At 41.1% G+C, this 15,972-nt stretch overlaps 1 protein-coding gene across 2 annotated transcripts in view; it reads right to left on the minus strand.

The window, feature by feature from the left end:
- Positions 1-308: 308 nt before the first annotated feature.
- Positions 309-15,972, minus strand: part of LOC139393308 (AP-2 complex subunit mu) — a 42,382-nt gene continuing 26,718 nt past the window's right edge. Inside the window, exons 7-13 of one of the 2 annotated variants that reach the window (XM_071141840.1) lie at positions 9,441-9,588; positions 7,936-7,950; positions 7,319-7,450; positions 7,073-7,208; positions 6,718-6,815; positions 3,123-3,234; positions 309-2,945 (exon numbers count right to left, since the gene is read on the minus strand). In XM_071141840.1, the coding sequence (XP_070997941.1) occupies positions 2,811-2,945; positions 3,123-3,234; positions 6,718-6,815; positions 7,073-7,208; positions 7,319-7,450; positions 7,936-7,950; positions 9,441-9,588 (776 nt within the window). In that variant the 3' untranslated portion in view covers positions 309-2,810. The remainder of the gene's footprint in view (positions 2,946-3,122; positions 3,235-6,717; positions 6,816-7,072; positions 7,209-7,318; positions 7,451-7,935; positions 7,951-9,440; positions 9,589-15,972) is intronic. The other variant, XM_071141841.1, reaches the window with a different exon arrangement.

The raw sequence follows: 15,972 nt of genomic DNA on the forward strand, positions 1-15,972 counted from the left end.
AAAATAAAACGTGAAACACTATTACTGCGCACACAATTAGTCCATGTGACTTGATAAGCACATTTTTACTCCTAAACTTATTTAGGCTTGCCATAACAGTGGTTATACTTAACACATTTGTTTTTGATTAATAATAAACAAAACAATTCCAGTGACAAAAGATACTATTTGAACCCATTTTAAATTCAGGCTGCAACACAAAAAAATGTGGAAAAGGTCAAGGGGTGGGAATACTTTCTGAAGGCACTGAAACTGCAAGGCAGAAACTGAACTTCTGCTGCAGAAATAAGTCAATAGACACGATTCCATTGGTTACACCTTTCTTTTTATTGGGATTACCTTGACAGTCACAAAGTTACCAAATGGAGCCCATTGAAACATTGAAGCGGAGGGGGCAAGCCCCCAGGACTCTCCCTCCCCATCTCTCAGGGTGTGGCATGACATAGTGGGCATTGACCAGAGAAAGAGACTAGGTCTGAAATGGCACCCTATTGCCTATATAGTGCACTACTTTTGGCCAGGGCCCATGGGGTTTTGGGAATAGTGTGCCATTACAGACAGCCAGAGAGATAGGGTTTTTCAGAAGTTAGCAGAACAGATTTTAGTGTTAATTAGTAGAATGTAGTGACAGAGAAAAAGAGAATGGAAACTTTGTAGTGTCACTCAGTGTTTGTTGCAACTGCTCAGACAATCTGATAGCCTTTGTTGAATACACACAAAACGCCATGATGGAAGCAGAAGGAATATGGGAAGAGCAATGCTATCTCAAGCCACACTCAGTGAAAATGTGGAATGTTTTAAAAATGTTAATTTGAAATGCAAAAGCAGTCCAAGTCTAGTAGGCTGAGAGGAGTTGAGCACTCAGGGCGCCATTTGGGATCGAGACTAAAAGTAATATACTATACAGGCAGCCATATAGGACACAGCCCATCTCCCGATCTCTGGTAACACACACACCATTGTGCCATATCCAAACCCTTTCATTAAACGGATTTCAAAATGAAGTTGTAAACAATATTTTTGTATGGGTGGGGGAATCAGTGCACATGGAGTATAGCAGTTTATTGAAGCTTAAAAAGGATAGTTCACCCAAATTACAATTTGATTTTCTTACCCTGTAAGCAGTCTTTGGACACGGTATGAGAACAAGTCATGCTTTGGTTTAGTTTCCCTGGCACCGTTGCTACATGCTAACATTTTAGCATTTGGGCCACAAGTCCCATTGAAGTCTTGGAACCGATATTAGCAATTTGTATTTAACCTTTATTTAACTAGGCAAGTCAGTTAAGAACAAATTCTTATTTATCATGTCCAAATGTATGAACATGATGCATGACAAATGCCAATATTGGTCCCATGACTTGAATGAGATTTGTGCTAAAACGTTAGCACGTGATAACAGTGCCAGGGAAAGTAGACCAAAGCATGTTGTTGTCGTACCTTGTCCATAGACTGGCTTACAGGATAAGGAAACCAATGCCAGTGTAATTTGAGTGAACTATCCCTTTAACTGGACAATAAATACACCCATGCTAATGTAAAGCGTATGGGAGGGTCAGAATTCCAGACTCCTAATAGATGTTGAGCAGAACATGGTCCTGGGGAAGAATAGCAACACAGACACACGCAGAGATCCGCTCAACTGAGTCTCTTAAAAACAGACACCGTCACTAACAGCAGACTCTTGAGACCGTAACAGCTGGCTCTGCTCGATTCATACAATATAGAAATGTGTTTATATATATTTATATTCAGACAGATGTATGCCGTTCTCAGTTTGTCAATGAATTTTGTTTGTTCCTAAAAATGACAATTTTGGTCACACAGAATGAATCTCTGCAGCACAGACAGAAAACGACAGGAACCACAGATAAAACATCTTCATTATTATATCTGCGTAAATAGAGGAATCATAAATGACAATGACACTAACTCACAGCTATTGGAAATAGTAGAGGACTTGAGTGTAGGAAAAGGCAGCGAGCGCGATGGAATGGGGGCCAGAGAGCTTTAGAGAAGCACGACAAAGCACTAAATACAAAAACACAAGACGATTCATCACTAATATACTAAAGGGAAGGCGGGGTGTTACAAAAAAACACAACGTATAAAATGTATTGAAAATGGCATGACACTTAATGGATGCATCTACACTGCATACTGCTGCACACTACACACTAGGCTAAAGAGGGACTCCACCGGTTGGTTATACAGATACAGGGGCAGGGCTGGGGAGAGAGAGGTAGGACAGGAGAACAGAAGAGCGACACACACTACTACACCAGCATCAAGAGAGAGGGAGGGTAGCAGTTACCCCTCTGACGCATGGTCATATCTGTGGTTATTGGCAAGGGGTAGTCATCCACTAATTCAGTGCCATGAGGAATAGATGGGTAGAACAGGAATTGTAGACAACTATGATAATGTAACTTGTGGCTTTAATTTGACCAGAGCCCTATGTTGCTCTGCTCAGTAGTACTATATGAAGAAACTACATTTCATAGGGGTGGAATGGATTTTTTGTTGAGATTAAAAGAGGTCAAAGACCCTTTAGATGCAGATGGTATTTTTTGTACTCCACAGGACGTTTGCATTATCTATACATTTGTGTTTAATCATTTCTTAATTTTCAACACTTTTGAAAGCATGGTCCTGTTTTTTAAATTTGTTTTCATTTGTCAGCCAGCGCATGGGAAAAAACAGAATCGATGGGAAGGTAGCGATCCCATGTTGTCGTCTTGATCCCATGTTGGGATGTCGCTCCCTCCTCCCTATTGCACCGCTCTTTCTGCCCGATCGCGAGGGGGCGGTTAGCAGCGTGTCTCGTAGATGCCGCTGCGGCCGATGTAGCGCACCCATTTGATGACGTCGTGGTCACTGTAGTTCAGCTTGGGCTCGAACACCTTCAGGTAGCGCACCTTGAGCCCGGACGGAGCAAATGGCACCTGGGAGACCATAACAGAACCATAATGACACCTGGGAGAGAGTTCCATATTTGACAGAAGAGAAATGTTTGCACATCTGGGTCATTCAACCATAGGAGTTGGCTATACAGCACAAACCGACCTGGAGCTCAGCTACAGTAGAAATGACTGTGTAAAGGAAATAAAAGACCTAATCACCTCAAAGTTCATGGAGATGGGAGGGCGCGCCCACTTCTTCTTGTCGTTGGTGGGCAGCAGCTCGATCTCGGCACTGATCTGAGACTCCTTCATCCCTGCCATACGCTTGATCCTGGAGACACACATACCCACATACAGTTAACACCATTCCACAGCACACACACACACTAGGGATGGGCACGGTTAATCCAAATGGTTATTAGTATTCCAAGTATTAAGAGAGATATACACACACAGACCAGTCAAAAGTTTAGACACACCTACTCATTCAAATTGTTTTCTTGTTTTTTTCTACATTGTAGAATAGTGAAGAGATCAAAACTACAAAATAACACATATGGAATCATGTAGTAACCAAAAAAGTGCTAAACAAATCAAAATAGATTTTTCAAAGTTTTCTTGATGACAGCTTTGCACAGCTCTTGGTATTCTCTCAACCAGATTCACCTAGATACATTTTCCAACAGTCTTGAAGAAGTTCCCACATATGCTGAGCACTTGATGGCTGCTTTTCTTTCACTCTGCGGTCCAACTCAATCCAAACCATCTCAATTGGGTTGAGGTCGGGTGATTGTTGAGGCCAGGTCATCTGATGCAGCACTCCATCACTCTCCTTCTTGGTTAAATAGTCCTTACACAGCCTGGAGGTGTGCCAGTTTCATCATATCCCTTGATGGTTGTTGCGACTGCACTTGAAGACAATGTCAAAGTTCTTAAAATTTTACAGATTGACTGACCTTCATGTCTTAAAGTAATGATGGACTGTCGTTTCTCTTTTCTTATTTGAGTTGTTCTTGCCGGAATATGGACTTAGAAGATTTGGTAGAATTCCAAAATATGTTTTGTTTTGTGTAACACTTTTTTAGCTACTAAATGATTCCATATGTGTTATTTCATAGTTTTCATGTCTTCACTATTATTCTACAATGTAGAAAAGAGTCTAAATAAAGAAAAACTCTTGAATGAGTAGGTGTGTCCAAACTTTTGAATGGTACTGTATATATATTCTTTGGGGGCCCATTTTTACAACTGAGAAAGCTTAGTCTTCATGAAATATTAAATATCAGCGCGATAAAACAAACCCCGGCAAGAAGTCACAATGTGCTTTAAGAGTTCTCCAGCGTTGCTTCAATCAGTCAGTATGAGACAGCTGGTGTTCTCATTTGCATGTAGGCTACTCGACTGTATTATAAAAAATACAATTTACAAGTGGAGTCAGCTATGAACGTTACAGCAGTAAAATATAATTCTCATTTCCATAGACAAGTTCAACAATATACGCCACCTACTGCGGTGCAACGGTAGTGCTGTTATCGGCTTGATCTCTTGCAAACACTTGCATGGAAAAGTCGACCCTAAGCAACTATAGCATGTTTGAATTATAAAATTCGCCATCAAAAAAGGTTCCAATATTAAACTCAACATCCAAAAGAAAAACTAGCAACTAGCCAGATAGCAACTCCAGCATTCAAGTTTATTTGGCTGTAGACTAATCACCCACCGGTTGGCTATACACATTTGCAAGCAATGCGTGTGTGGATCTGTTTGCTAGCCAGCTAAATTTGCTAGCTAGCTTGCGCCACTTACTAGTTGCAGAGCTGTCGTAGTGATTATTATCCATAGTGTCCAGCATGTGGACACAGGTCTTGCAGAGGAGTCTAAAATATGGTCCAACTAACAAGTTTTGAGCTAGGAAAATATTCTCAATCCTTTGCTGAATGAAAATCTCCAATAATTCAACTATCATTTATAATGAGTCTCATTTGTAATGAGAGGGACATAGCTAGATATACAGTAAAAGTCAGAAGTTTACATACACCTTAGCCAAAGACATTTAAACTCTGTTTTTCACAATTCCTGACATTTAATCATAGTAAAAATTCCCTGTTTTAGGTCAGTTAGGATCATCACTTTATTTTAAGAATGTAAAAATGTCAGAAATAAGAGAGAGAATTATATATTTCAGCTTTTATTTCTTTCATCACATTCCCAGTGGGTCATAAGTTTACATACACTCAATTAGTATTTGGTAGCATTGCCTTTAAATTGTTTAACTTGGGTCAAATGTTTGGGTGCCTTCCACAAGCTTCCCACAATAAGTTGGGTGAATTTTGGCCCATTCCTCCTGACAGAGCTGGTGTAACCGAGTCAGTTTTATGGGCCTCCTTGCTCACACATGCTTTTTCAGTTCTTCCCACAAATGTTCTATAGGATTGAGGTCAGGGCTTTGTGGAAGTATGTTTGGGGTTATTGTCCATTTGGAAGACCCATTGATTTGCACTTTTCGCATCAAAGTGCGTTCATCACTCGTACTATTGTTTGTACAGATGAACGTGGTACCTTCAGGCATTTGGAAATTGCTCCCAAGGATGAACCAGACTTGTAGAGGTCTACAATTTTTTTTCCTGCGGTCTTGGCTGATTTATTTTGATTTTCCCATGATGTCAAGCAAAGAGGCACTGAGTTTGAAGGTAGCCCTGGATCTACCTCCTCGTCCTCTTCCCCTGCCTTACCCACCAATGGTAGAGACAGAGATGACCACGCCTACTGAAATGCCGGATTGGACAAGACTGAATGGGAACAGCTGTTAGACTCATTGCTGATAGAGTAAGGGCACTGTCATAAACGAATGCCCATATATGTACTGTTATAAGAGGAAGGGCACTGTCATAAACAGATGCCCATATATGAACTGCTGTTAATGTGTGGTAAAGGGGAGGACACTCACGTGACGAAACTTAACCTCTCGATTGAGCTCAGTACCTCGCCCTAGTTGCATGGCACGGACGCTGCGTCTCCTCATATATCTGAGACTGGTAGGACTAGTGCTTAATAACAACTCAAGGATCAATTAGTGGTGAAACAAAGAGTCTAGAGGATAAACGTGGGGTTCACACATCCCAGCTAGAGCTAGACCGTTGAGAGTGACAAGGCAAAAGACCTCTCTACGCGGACAACGTATCGATATAGAAAGAGAAGCAGGGCTACGCGAGCGGTCCTGGTTATACCGAGATAACCTGAAGTATCTATAGTGCCCTGTCCAATCCAGGGAACGGGACGCTAACCACCTCTAGCACCCCGCTGCCGGCCAAGGGGCGGGGCTGAAGGTTTCGTATCGCGACACATCCACAGGTACACCTCCAATTGACTCAAAAGATGTTAATTAGCCCATCAGGAGCTTCTAAAGTCATGACATTTTCTGGAATTTTCAAAGCTGTTTTAAAGGCACAGTCAAATTTGTGTATGTAAACTTCTGACCCTCAGCCACACACACAGTCCGGATTAGTTGATAAAAACAAGAGTTTGCAGCTCTGAGGGCCCTGGTTAGCACTCATCGATCCCTCGACCCCGCGTGTCGTGAAAGAAAGTCCCCAATTAAAAACTTTTTTCGGTCAGTAGTTTATAGATGACTGCGAAGCATACACATTCATCAGGCTGGCACATAACCTGGGTGGAGTTCATTAGGCACGAAACAGAAACAATTTACTGAAACAGGGAGGGACTACCTGGACATATGTTAATGTTTTCCAACGTGAGCCCTAGTAAACAGGACCCTGGTACGGATAACCTGAGAATGACAGTGAGGAAAACTTACTTCCAGACGATGGCGTTCTCGCTGGCCTTGTACTTGGCCTTGCCCTTCATGCAGATCACCTGGACCCCGCTGGTGTTGAGAGGGGTGGGGATGCGCACCTGGGTAGTAAGAACATGGAAAAAAACATTCAGCTCAGTGGATCCATTCCCCATCTACAAAACACTCATTCATTAGTTTATGGGTGAGACCAAGGGTGCATCCGAAATGGCTGTTGAGCACTACTACAAAAGTAGGTTATTTCAGGACTTTTACCTGACCACACGCACGACCTGACCATGATGACCACGACCTGGTCAGGTACTGTGTCCAAAGCTATATGCTCATATGGTACCCCTATATCCCTCTGTAGCCATACCTCAATTTTCTGAGCCAGAAGCGAGGGCTTGAAGTTGGACTTAATGACCACCTTGACTTCAAGCTTGGTGCGGCCCACCTCCCTGACAAGGGGGATGACACGGAAGGGTAGGATGATGTCCTTGGTGGTGCGGTACCTGTGGAGAAGAAGAGGCAAACACACACACACACACACAAAACGGACACAAGGTCAGAGCCTGTGTGTGAATGTGTGTGTGCGTGTGTCTGTATCACACAGGCTGGTTACCTCATGAGTTCACACTCTCCGTCCGGAGGAATGAAGCTGATGCTGCGCTCAGCGTCAAACTTGCTGAGACGCACACACTGGTGGAATGTACAGTCGTCAATGGCTATGGATTGCTTACCGCCACCACCGCCACTAAGAGGAAGATAAAGAAGAGAGGGAGGGAGAGAAAGGTGTTTAAAGGGGACAAGACACACACACTGGAGGGGAAACCTAAACTAATCATAATACACAGACATTAAAATGTCTGTGTATTACAAAATGGATGACAGTGAGATTAACGACTAACACAAATTTACAAAGAGTATGAATTTCAAATTTGAGCTGATGCACACACTGAACTCCTTCATACTGAAATCCACACACACATAAAACAGATACAAATTGCCTGGTCAGTCTGACTTGCATGCCATGTCGCGTTCAGAAGGATGCAACATTTGATTATGGACACTACCATCCAATTCTAAATGTCAGAAAATCAGACACACATCATTGCTCTGTAGTGAACGCAACCATGTGTAGACAAAACGATGGACAGACAAGACAGACACACACAGAGGCAGATTGAGGCAGACTGAGGATGGAGAGAGCAGTCTGACCGAGTGAGTGATGTACACTACCTGCCCCCCAAATCACTGAGGTCCAGCACAGAGAGAGGGAGAAAATAAAAACACAAATCAAAAGGGGGAACACACAGAGCTTGACACTGACACTTAAAATATTAGCACTCTAAACATAATGCCAGGAAATAAAAAACTTCATAAAAAAGGTGATGGAAAATGATGAACAAAGTCACATTTTTCCCACACTGTTACGTTACAGCCTTATTCTAAAATGGATCAAATACAAATATCCCTCAATCTAGACACACTTCCCCAAAAGGACAAAGTGAAAACAGGCTGAGAAATCGTTGCACATGAGGTACAAATAAAAAACAGAAATGCCTTATTTACATAAGTATTCAGGCCCTTTGCTATGAGATTCAATTGAGCACAGGTGAACCCGGTTTCCATTGATCATCCTTGAGATGTTACTACAACTTGATTGGAGTCCACCTGTGGTAATTTCAATTGATTGGACATGATTTGGAAAGGCACACACCTGTCTATATTAAGGTCGCACAGTTGACAGTGCATGCCAGAGCAAAACCAAGCCATGAGGTTGAAGGAATTGTCAGTAGAGCTCCGAGACAGGATTGTGTAGAGGCACAGATCTGGGGATGGGTACCTACAAATTTGGGGATGGGTACCTAAAAAAGGTCCCCAAGAACACAGTGGCCTCCATCATTCTTAAATGGAAGACGTTTGGACTCGTCCTAGAGCTGGCCGCCCGGGCGAACTGAGCAATCAGGGCAGAAGGGCCTTGGTCAGGGAGGTGACCAAGAACCCGATGGTCACTCTGACAGAGCTCCAGAGTTCCTCTGTGGAAATTGGAGAACCTTCCAGAAAAACCACCAAGCAGGCCTTTATGGTAGAGTTCTAAAATGCTAAAACGTCTAAAACCTGTTTTCTCTTTGTCATTATGGTGTAGTGTGTGTAGATTGATGAGGGGAAAAAAATATTTAATCAGTTTTAGCCTGGTCCCAGATCTGTTGTGTTCTTGCCAAATTCATTGATGTCATTGGCAAGCCAAACATTGTGGAAACAGGATGCACCTGAGCCCAATTTCGTGTCTCATAGCAAAGGGTCTGAATACTTACGTAAATAAGGTGTTTCCACTTTTTATTTTTTTTAAATTAGGTTTTTTAAATTATTTTTTTTTACTGTTTTTGCTGTCATTATGGGGTATTGTGTGTAGATTGATGAGGGAAACTTATTATTGAATCATTTTTAGAATAAGGCTGTAACGCAACAAAACGGGGAAAAAGTCAAGGGGTCTGAATACTTTCCGAATGCACTGTATATATATGTTTTAGACCAGAGGAAAGAGATCCTCCTACTGGCCCTTCAACACCAGTTCCAGCAGCATCTGCTCTCCCATCCAGGAACCAACCAGGACCAACCCTGCTTAGCTTCAGAGGCAAGCCAGCAGTGTGATGCAGGGTGGTATGCTGCTGGCAAATCAATCAAATAAAAGCAGTTCAAATCGAAATATTCAAAGCCGGCCACACCCGCTGCCCCCTCACCTTTTGCCCGCCGCCTCCTCGGAGGCGCCCCCCTTGCCCTGTTTGTCGATGACGATCTTGTCGTTCATGCCAAATTTGCACTCCGGCATGCCGCTCAGGTAGCTTTTCATCACCACGCGGCCTGAGACGTGGGCGCTCAGCACCTGGCCTGATTTGAGCAGAGGAAGAGGTTACCACGGAGCAACACGGAAGGCAGGTAACCGGTTCAAGAGAGCTGTCAAGGGGTGGTTTACACATTAAAAACAGGCAGGTGGCGGCCTCTAGTGTCCACACTGGCACTATACCACTCCGCTAAATTTGCATTCATCGTCATATTTATTTAACCTTGATTTAACTAGGCAAGTCATTTAAGAACACATTCTTATTTACAATGACAGCCTACCGGAGAACAGTGGGTTAACTGCCTTGTTCAGGGGCAGAACAACAGATTTTTACTTTGTCAGCTCGGTGACTCGATCCAGCAACCTTTCGGTTACTGGCCAACGCTCTAACGGGCGGCAGGGTAGCCTAGTGGTTAGAGAGTTGGACTAGTAACCGGAAGGTTGCAAGTTCAAACCCCCCGAGCTGACAAGGTACAAATCTGTCGTTCTGCCCCTGAACAGGCAGTTAACCCACTGTTCCTAGGCCATCATTGAAAATAAGAATTTGTTCTTAACTGACTTGCCTAGTTAAATAAAGGTAAAATAAATAAAAAAATAGGCTACCTGTCGCCCAAAAATATAATAAATATATTGGCACCCTTGCACTTTTCTTAAATAATTCCCTATTTCTTCTAAAATGTTTGGTTTGCACTTGTTATTGGATTTTTAACATTTCGGTGCTACACACAGGATTTTTTTGTTTAATTTTTACATTGTAATTTCAGAAAATGTCCATAACATATCTGCAGTAATAGTGTAATGATAGTGTTTCACAGGTGTTACTTAACCGCCAGCGATATTGGCCTATTGATTTCTCCCACCGGAGAGGCATCCGTTGTCAAAATGGGAAAGCTGTTCTGACTTTGTGGCTGTGTTATCTAGCGGAAATCGCTCTGTCATTCCGATTTAGATGGTACAATGATTCCCTACAGTATTCAGTGCTTGATTTCTCACATAAAACTGAAATTGAGCAGACAGTGTAGACTTTTAGAAACATGGATATTACACAGGATCTTCCACTAGATAACACAGCCACAAAGTCAGGACAACTTTCCCATTTGTACAACAGATGCCGCGTCGGTGGGAGGACTCAATAGGCGAAAATCTTAGGTGTAGCCCCTTTAAGTCTACTCTTTTAATTGTGGGGTTGCTATGCTGCCTCTGGTACTGGGGGTCTTGAACGTGTGCAAGACATCATGAAATCAGCAGATTATCAAGGTGTTTTGGAGTCCAATATTCAAACCAGTGTCCAGAAACTGGGTCTCCATCGACGGTTGTGGGTCTTCCAGCAGGACACATATCAAAAAGCAGCCAGGAATGGTTCAAATCACATCCAAAACCTATGGTGAGATCTGGTGGAGGGCACCTCTCAAAAAAGAATTAGAGCAGTTTGTTGCTGCCAAATTGATAGCAGAAAGGTACAGCAAGCTCATTGAAGCATTTGTCTGCAGTAATCTTGGCCAAAGGCTGTGCAACAAGCTCCGGGGTGCCACTAAATTTGTCCATGCCATTCGTCTTTATTTTCTAAACTGAGTTTACAAAAAATGCACTTGGTTCTGCAATGCTGAAAATCCGATAACATGGTGTGGAGACCAAAAGTGTTTTTCCATTTCAACTTATTTTAGAAGAATTAGGGAAATTTTTACAAAAAGTGCAAGGTTGACAATATATTTGGCCGCAACTGTAAAGCCTAGTAGCCTAGTCTTTGTAATGTGAGATCATGATAGATCATTGGATCACTGACCTTATCTAGTCTTGGTGATTGTAGATTGTGCATATATAGTGAGCTCCAAAAAGTATTGGACAGTGACACATACTTTGTTGTTTTGGCTCTGTACTCAAGCACTATGAATTTGAAACAATACAATGACTATGAGGTTAACATGCAGACTGTCTTTTTCATCCATTTCGGGGGAACCGTTTAGAAATTACAGCACTTTTAGTACATAGTCCCCCCCCCATTTTAGGGGACTGAAAGTATTGGGACAAATTCACTTATGTTTATTAAAGTAGTCAAAAGTTTAGTATTTGGTCCCATATTCCTAGCACGCAACAATTACATCAAGATTGTAGAGTCACAAACTTGTTTTGATTTTTGTGCCCAATACAAATGAACAGTAAATAATGTATTTTGTCATTTCGGAGTCCCTTTTATTGTAAATAAGAATAGAATGTGTTTCTAAACACTTCTACATTTAATGTGGATGCTAACATAGTGTCACGCCCTGACCGTAGATTGCTTTGTATGTTTCTATTTTTGTTTGGTCAGGGTGTGATTTGGGTGGGCATTCTATGTTTGTATGTCTAGGTTTTGTATTTCTATGTTTCGGTCGGGTATGGTTCTCAATCAGGGACAGCTGTCTATCGTTGTCTCTGATTGGGAATCATACTTAGGTAGCCTGTTTTCCCACTTTTAGTTGTGGGTAGTTGTATTTCTGTTTAGTGTTTGTTTCACCTTGCAGGACTGTTTCGGGTTTTCCTTTTGTTATTTTTGTATTCAGTGTTCAGTTCCTTACAATAAAGATGAACATGTATCCCGCTGCATTTTGGTCTGACGATTCCTCTTCTTCTGATGAAGGCCTTTACACAAAATGCTACCCTGTTATGTTATTGTAATGGTGAGAGCTTAGCATGTCTTGGAGGTTTGATATTTTTAAGTCTAACTTTCTCACTCCTCTCTATTCACAATTAATTCAGGACTATCCGTCATCATGGTAGCATCCACATTAATGTAAAAGTGTTTAGAAACATATTTTTATTTACAATAAAAGTAACTCCAAAATGAAAATACAGTTGAAGTCGGAAGTTTACATACACTTAGGTTGGAGTCATTAAAACTAGCTTTTCAACCACTCCACAAGTTCCTTGTTAACTTCTTTGGGACTGGGGGGCAGTATTAAGTAGCTGAATTAAAAAGGTGCCCAGAGTAAACTGCCTGCTACTCAGCCATAAATGAATTAATTATGAATATAATTAGTATATTTGGATAGAAAACACTCTGAAGTTTCTAAAACTGTTTGAATGATGTCTGTGAGTATAACAGAACTCATTTGGCAGGCAAAAACCTGAGAAAAAAATCCAACCAGGAAGTGGGAAATCTGAGGTTTGTAGTTTAAGTCATTGCCTATCGAATATACAGTGTATATGGGGTCATATTGCACTTCCTAAGGCTTCCACTAGATGTCAACAGTCTTTAGAACCTTGTTTGATGCTTCTACTGAGAAGGAAGGGGGAATGAGAGCTGAATGAGTCAGAGGTCTGCCAGAGTGCCATGAGCTGACCACGCGGCGTTCACGTGAGAGGTAGCTTGCGTTCCATTGCAATTCTACAGACAAATGAATTCTCCAGTTGGAACATTATTGAAGATTTATGATAAAAACACCCTAAAGATTGATTCTATACATCGTTTGACATGTTTCTACGAACTGTAATATAACTTTTCGTCTGAACTTTCGCTTGGACGTGATTTGGATTGTGTACTAAACGCGCAAACAAAAAGGAAGTATTTGGAAATAAATGGACTTTATCAAACAAATCAAACATTTATTGTGGAACTGGGACTCCTGGTGGGAGTGCATTCTGATGAAGATCATCAAAGGTAAGTGAATATTTCTAATGCTATTTCTGACTTCTGTTGACTGCACAACATGGCGGATATCTGTATGGCTGTTTTGTTGTCTGAGCGCTGTACTCAGATTATTGCATGGTGTGCATTTTCGGTAAATCTTTTTTGAATTCTGACACAGCGGTTGCTTTAAGGAGATGTTTATCTAAAGTTCCATGCATAACACTTGTATTTTCATCAATATTTATGATGAGTATTTCTGTAAATTGATGTGGCTCTCTGCAAAATCACCGGATGTTTTGGAACTACTGAACATAACACGCCAAAGTAAACTCAAATTTTTGGATATAAACATGAACTTTATCGAACAAAACATACATGTATTGTGTAACGTCCTATGAGTGTTATCTGATGATGATCATCAAAGGTTAGTGATTAATTTTATCTATATTTCTGCTTTTTGTGACCTCTTTGACTGGAAAAATGGCTGTGTTTTTCTGTGACTTGGTGCTTACCTAACATAATCCTTTAGTGTGCTTTCGCCGTAAAGCCTTTTTGAAACCAGACACTGTGGCTGGATTAACGAGAAGTGTATCTTTAAAATGGTGTAAAATACTTGCATGCTTGAGGAATTTTAATTATGAGATTTGTTGTTTTGAATTTGGCGCCCTGCACTTTCACTGGCTGTTGGCGAGGTGGGACGCTACCGTTAACAAACTATAGTTTTGGCAAGTCGGTTAGGATATCTTCTTTGTGCATGACACAAGTAATTTTTCCAACAATTGTTTACAGACAGATTATTTCACTTATAATTCACTGTATCACAATTCCAGTGGGTCAGAAGTTTACATACACTAAGCTGACTGTGCCTTTAAAACAGCATGGAAAATTCAAGCCAATGATGTCATGGCTTTAGAAGCTTCTGATAGGCTAATTGACATCATTTGAGTCAATTGGAGGTGTACCTGTGGATGTATTTCAATGTCTCTTTGCTTGGGAAAATCAAATAAATCAGCCAAGACCCCAGAAAAAGCATTGTAGACCTCCACAAGTCTGGTTCATCCTTGAGAGCAATTTCCAAATGCCTGAAGGTACCACATTCATCTGTACAAACAATAGTACGCAAGTATAAATACCATGGGACCACGCAGCCGTCATACCGCTCAGGAAGGAGACGTGTTCTGTCTCCTAGAGATTAATGTACTTTGGTGCGAAAAGTGCAAATCAATCCCAGAACAACAGCAAAGGACCTTGTGAAGATGCTGGAAAGGAAACAGGTACAAAAGTATCTATATCCACAGTAAAACGAGTCCTATATTGACATAACCTGAAAGGCTGCTCAGCAAGAAAGAAGCCACTGCTACAAGACAGCCATAAAAAAGCCAGACTACAGTTTGCAACTGCACATGGGGACAAAGATCTTACTTTTTGGAGAAATGTCCTCTGGTTTGATGAAACAAAAATAGTTGTGATCATCATTATGTTTGGAGGAAAAAGGGGGAGGCTTGCAAGCTCAAGAACACTGTCCCAACCATGAAGCACGGGGGTGGCAGCATCATGTTGTGGGGGTGCTTTGCTGCAGGAGGGACTGGTGCACTTCACAAAATAGATGGCTTCATGAGAAAGAAAAAATATGTGGATATATTGAAGCAACATCTCAAGACATCAGTCAGGAAGTTAAATCTTGGTCGCAAATGGGTCTTCCAAATGGACAATGATCCCAAGCATACTTCCAAAGTTATTGGAGTGGCCATCACAAAGCCCTGACCTCAATCCCTTAGAAAATTTAGAAAATTTGAACATTTGTGGGCAGAAATGAAAAAGTGTGTGCGAGCAAGGAGACCTACAAACCTGACTCAGTTACACCAGCTCTGTCAGGAGGAATGGGCCAAAATTCACCCCAACTTATTGTGGGAAGCTTGTGGAAGGCTACCCAAAACGTTTGACCCAAGTTAAACAATTTAAAGGCAATGCTACCAAATACTAATTGAGTGTATGTAAACTTCTGACCCACTGGGAATGTGATGAAAGAAATAAAAACTGAAATAAATCACTCTACTATTATTCTGACATTTCACATTCTTAAAATAAAGTGGTGATCCTAACTGACCTAAAACAGGGAATTTTTACTGGGATTAAATGTCAGGAATTGTGAAAAAGTGAGTTTAAATGTATTTGGTTAAGGTGTATGTAAACTTCCGACTTCAACTGTACATTATTTATCATTAATTTATATTGGGCACAAAATAATCTGAAACAACCAAAACAAACAGAAAATGCAGACAGCACTTTGTAGAGTTACAAACTTGATGTAATCATTGCATGCTAGGAATATGGGCCAAAACTATCCTTGACTACTTTAATACACATAAGTGAATTTGTCCAAATACGTTTGGTCCACTAAAAACGGGGCCTATGTAAAAAAAAACATTTTTTTTTTTTTTTTTTTTTAAATATTGTAATTTAAAAGGTTTACCCGATATGGATGAAAATACACTACAATTAATGCTGACAGTCTGCACTTCAACCAGTCTGTCATTATACCATTTCATATCCAAAGTGCTAACATACAGAGCCAGAACAAAAAAAAAGTGTGTTGTATGTATTTTCCAAAAGTATCGAATGTGAAGTGCCTTTGAAGTGCCCAATGCACAGCCAGTCTTGCCCAAACGGTCCATTCTTGCTGCCCACGTGATAACGAGGACCAATATGGAAATAAGTTGGAAGACTACATTGTTTTTAAAATTCTCTAGCATTTTTAAGTATCGTTGTCCTCACATGAATTAGTCACCTCTATATGCATTTTAAACATGTCCAATATAATGTA

The sequence above is a fragment of the Oncorhynchus clarkii genome, chromosome 33 (assembly GCF_045791955.1).
Source record: "Oncorhynchus clarkii lewisi isolate Uvic-CL-2024 chromosome 33, UVic_Ocla_1.0, whole genome shotgun sequence".
Taxonomy (NCBI): domain Eukaryota; kingdom Metazoa; phylum Chordata; class Actinopteri; order Salmoniformes; family Salmonidae; genus Oncorhynchus; species Oncorhynchus clarkii.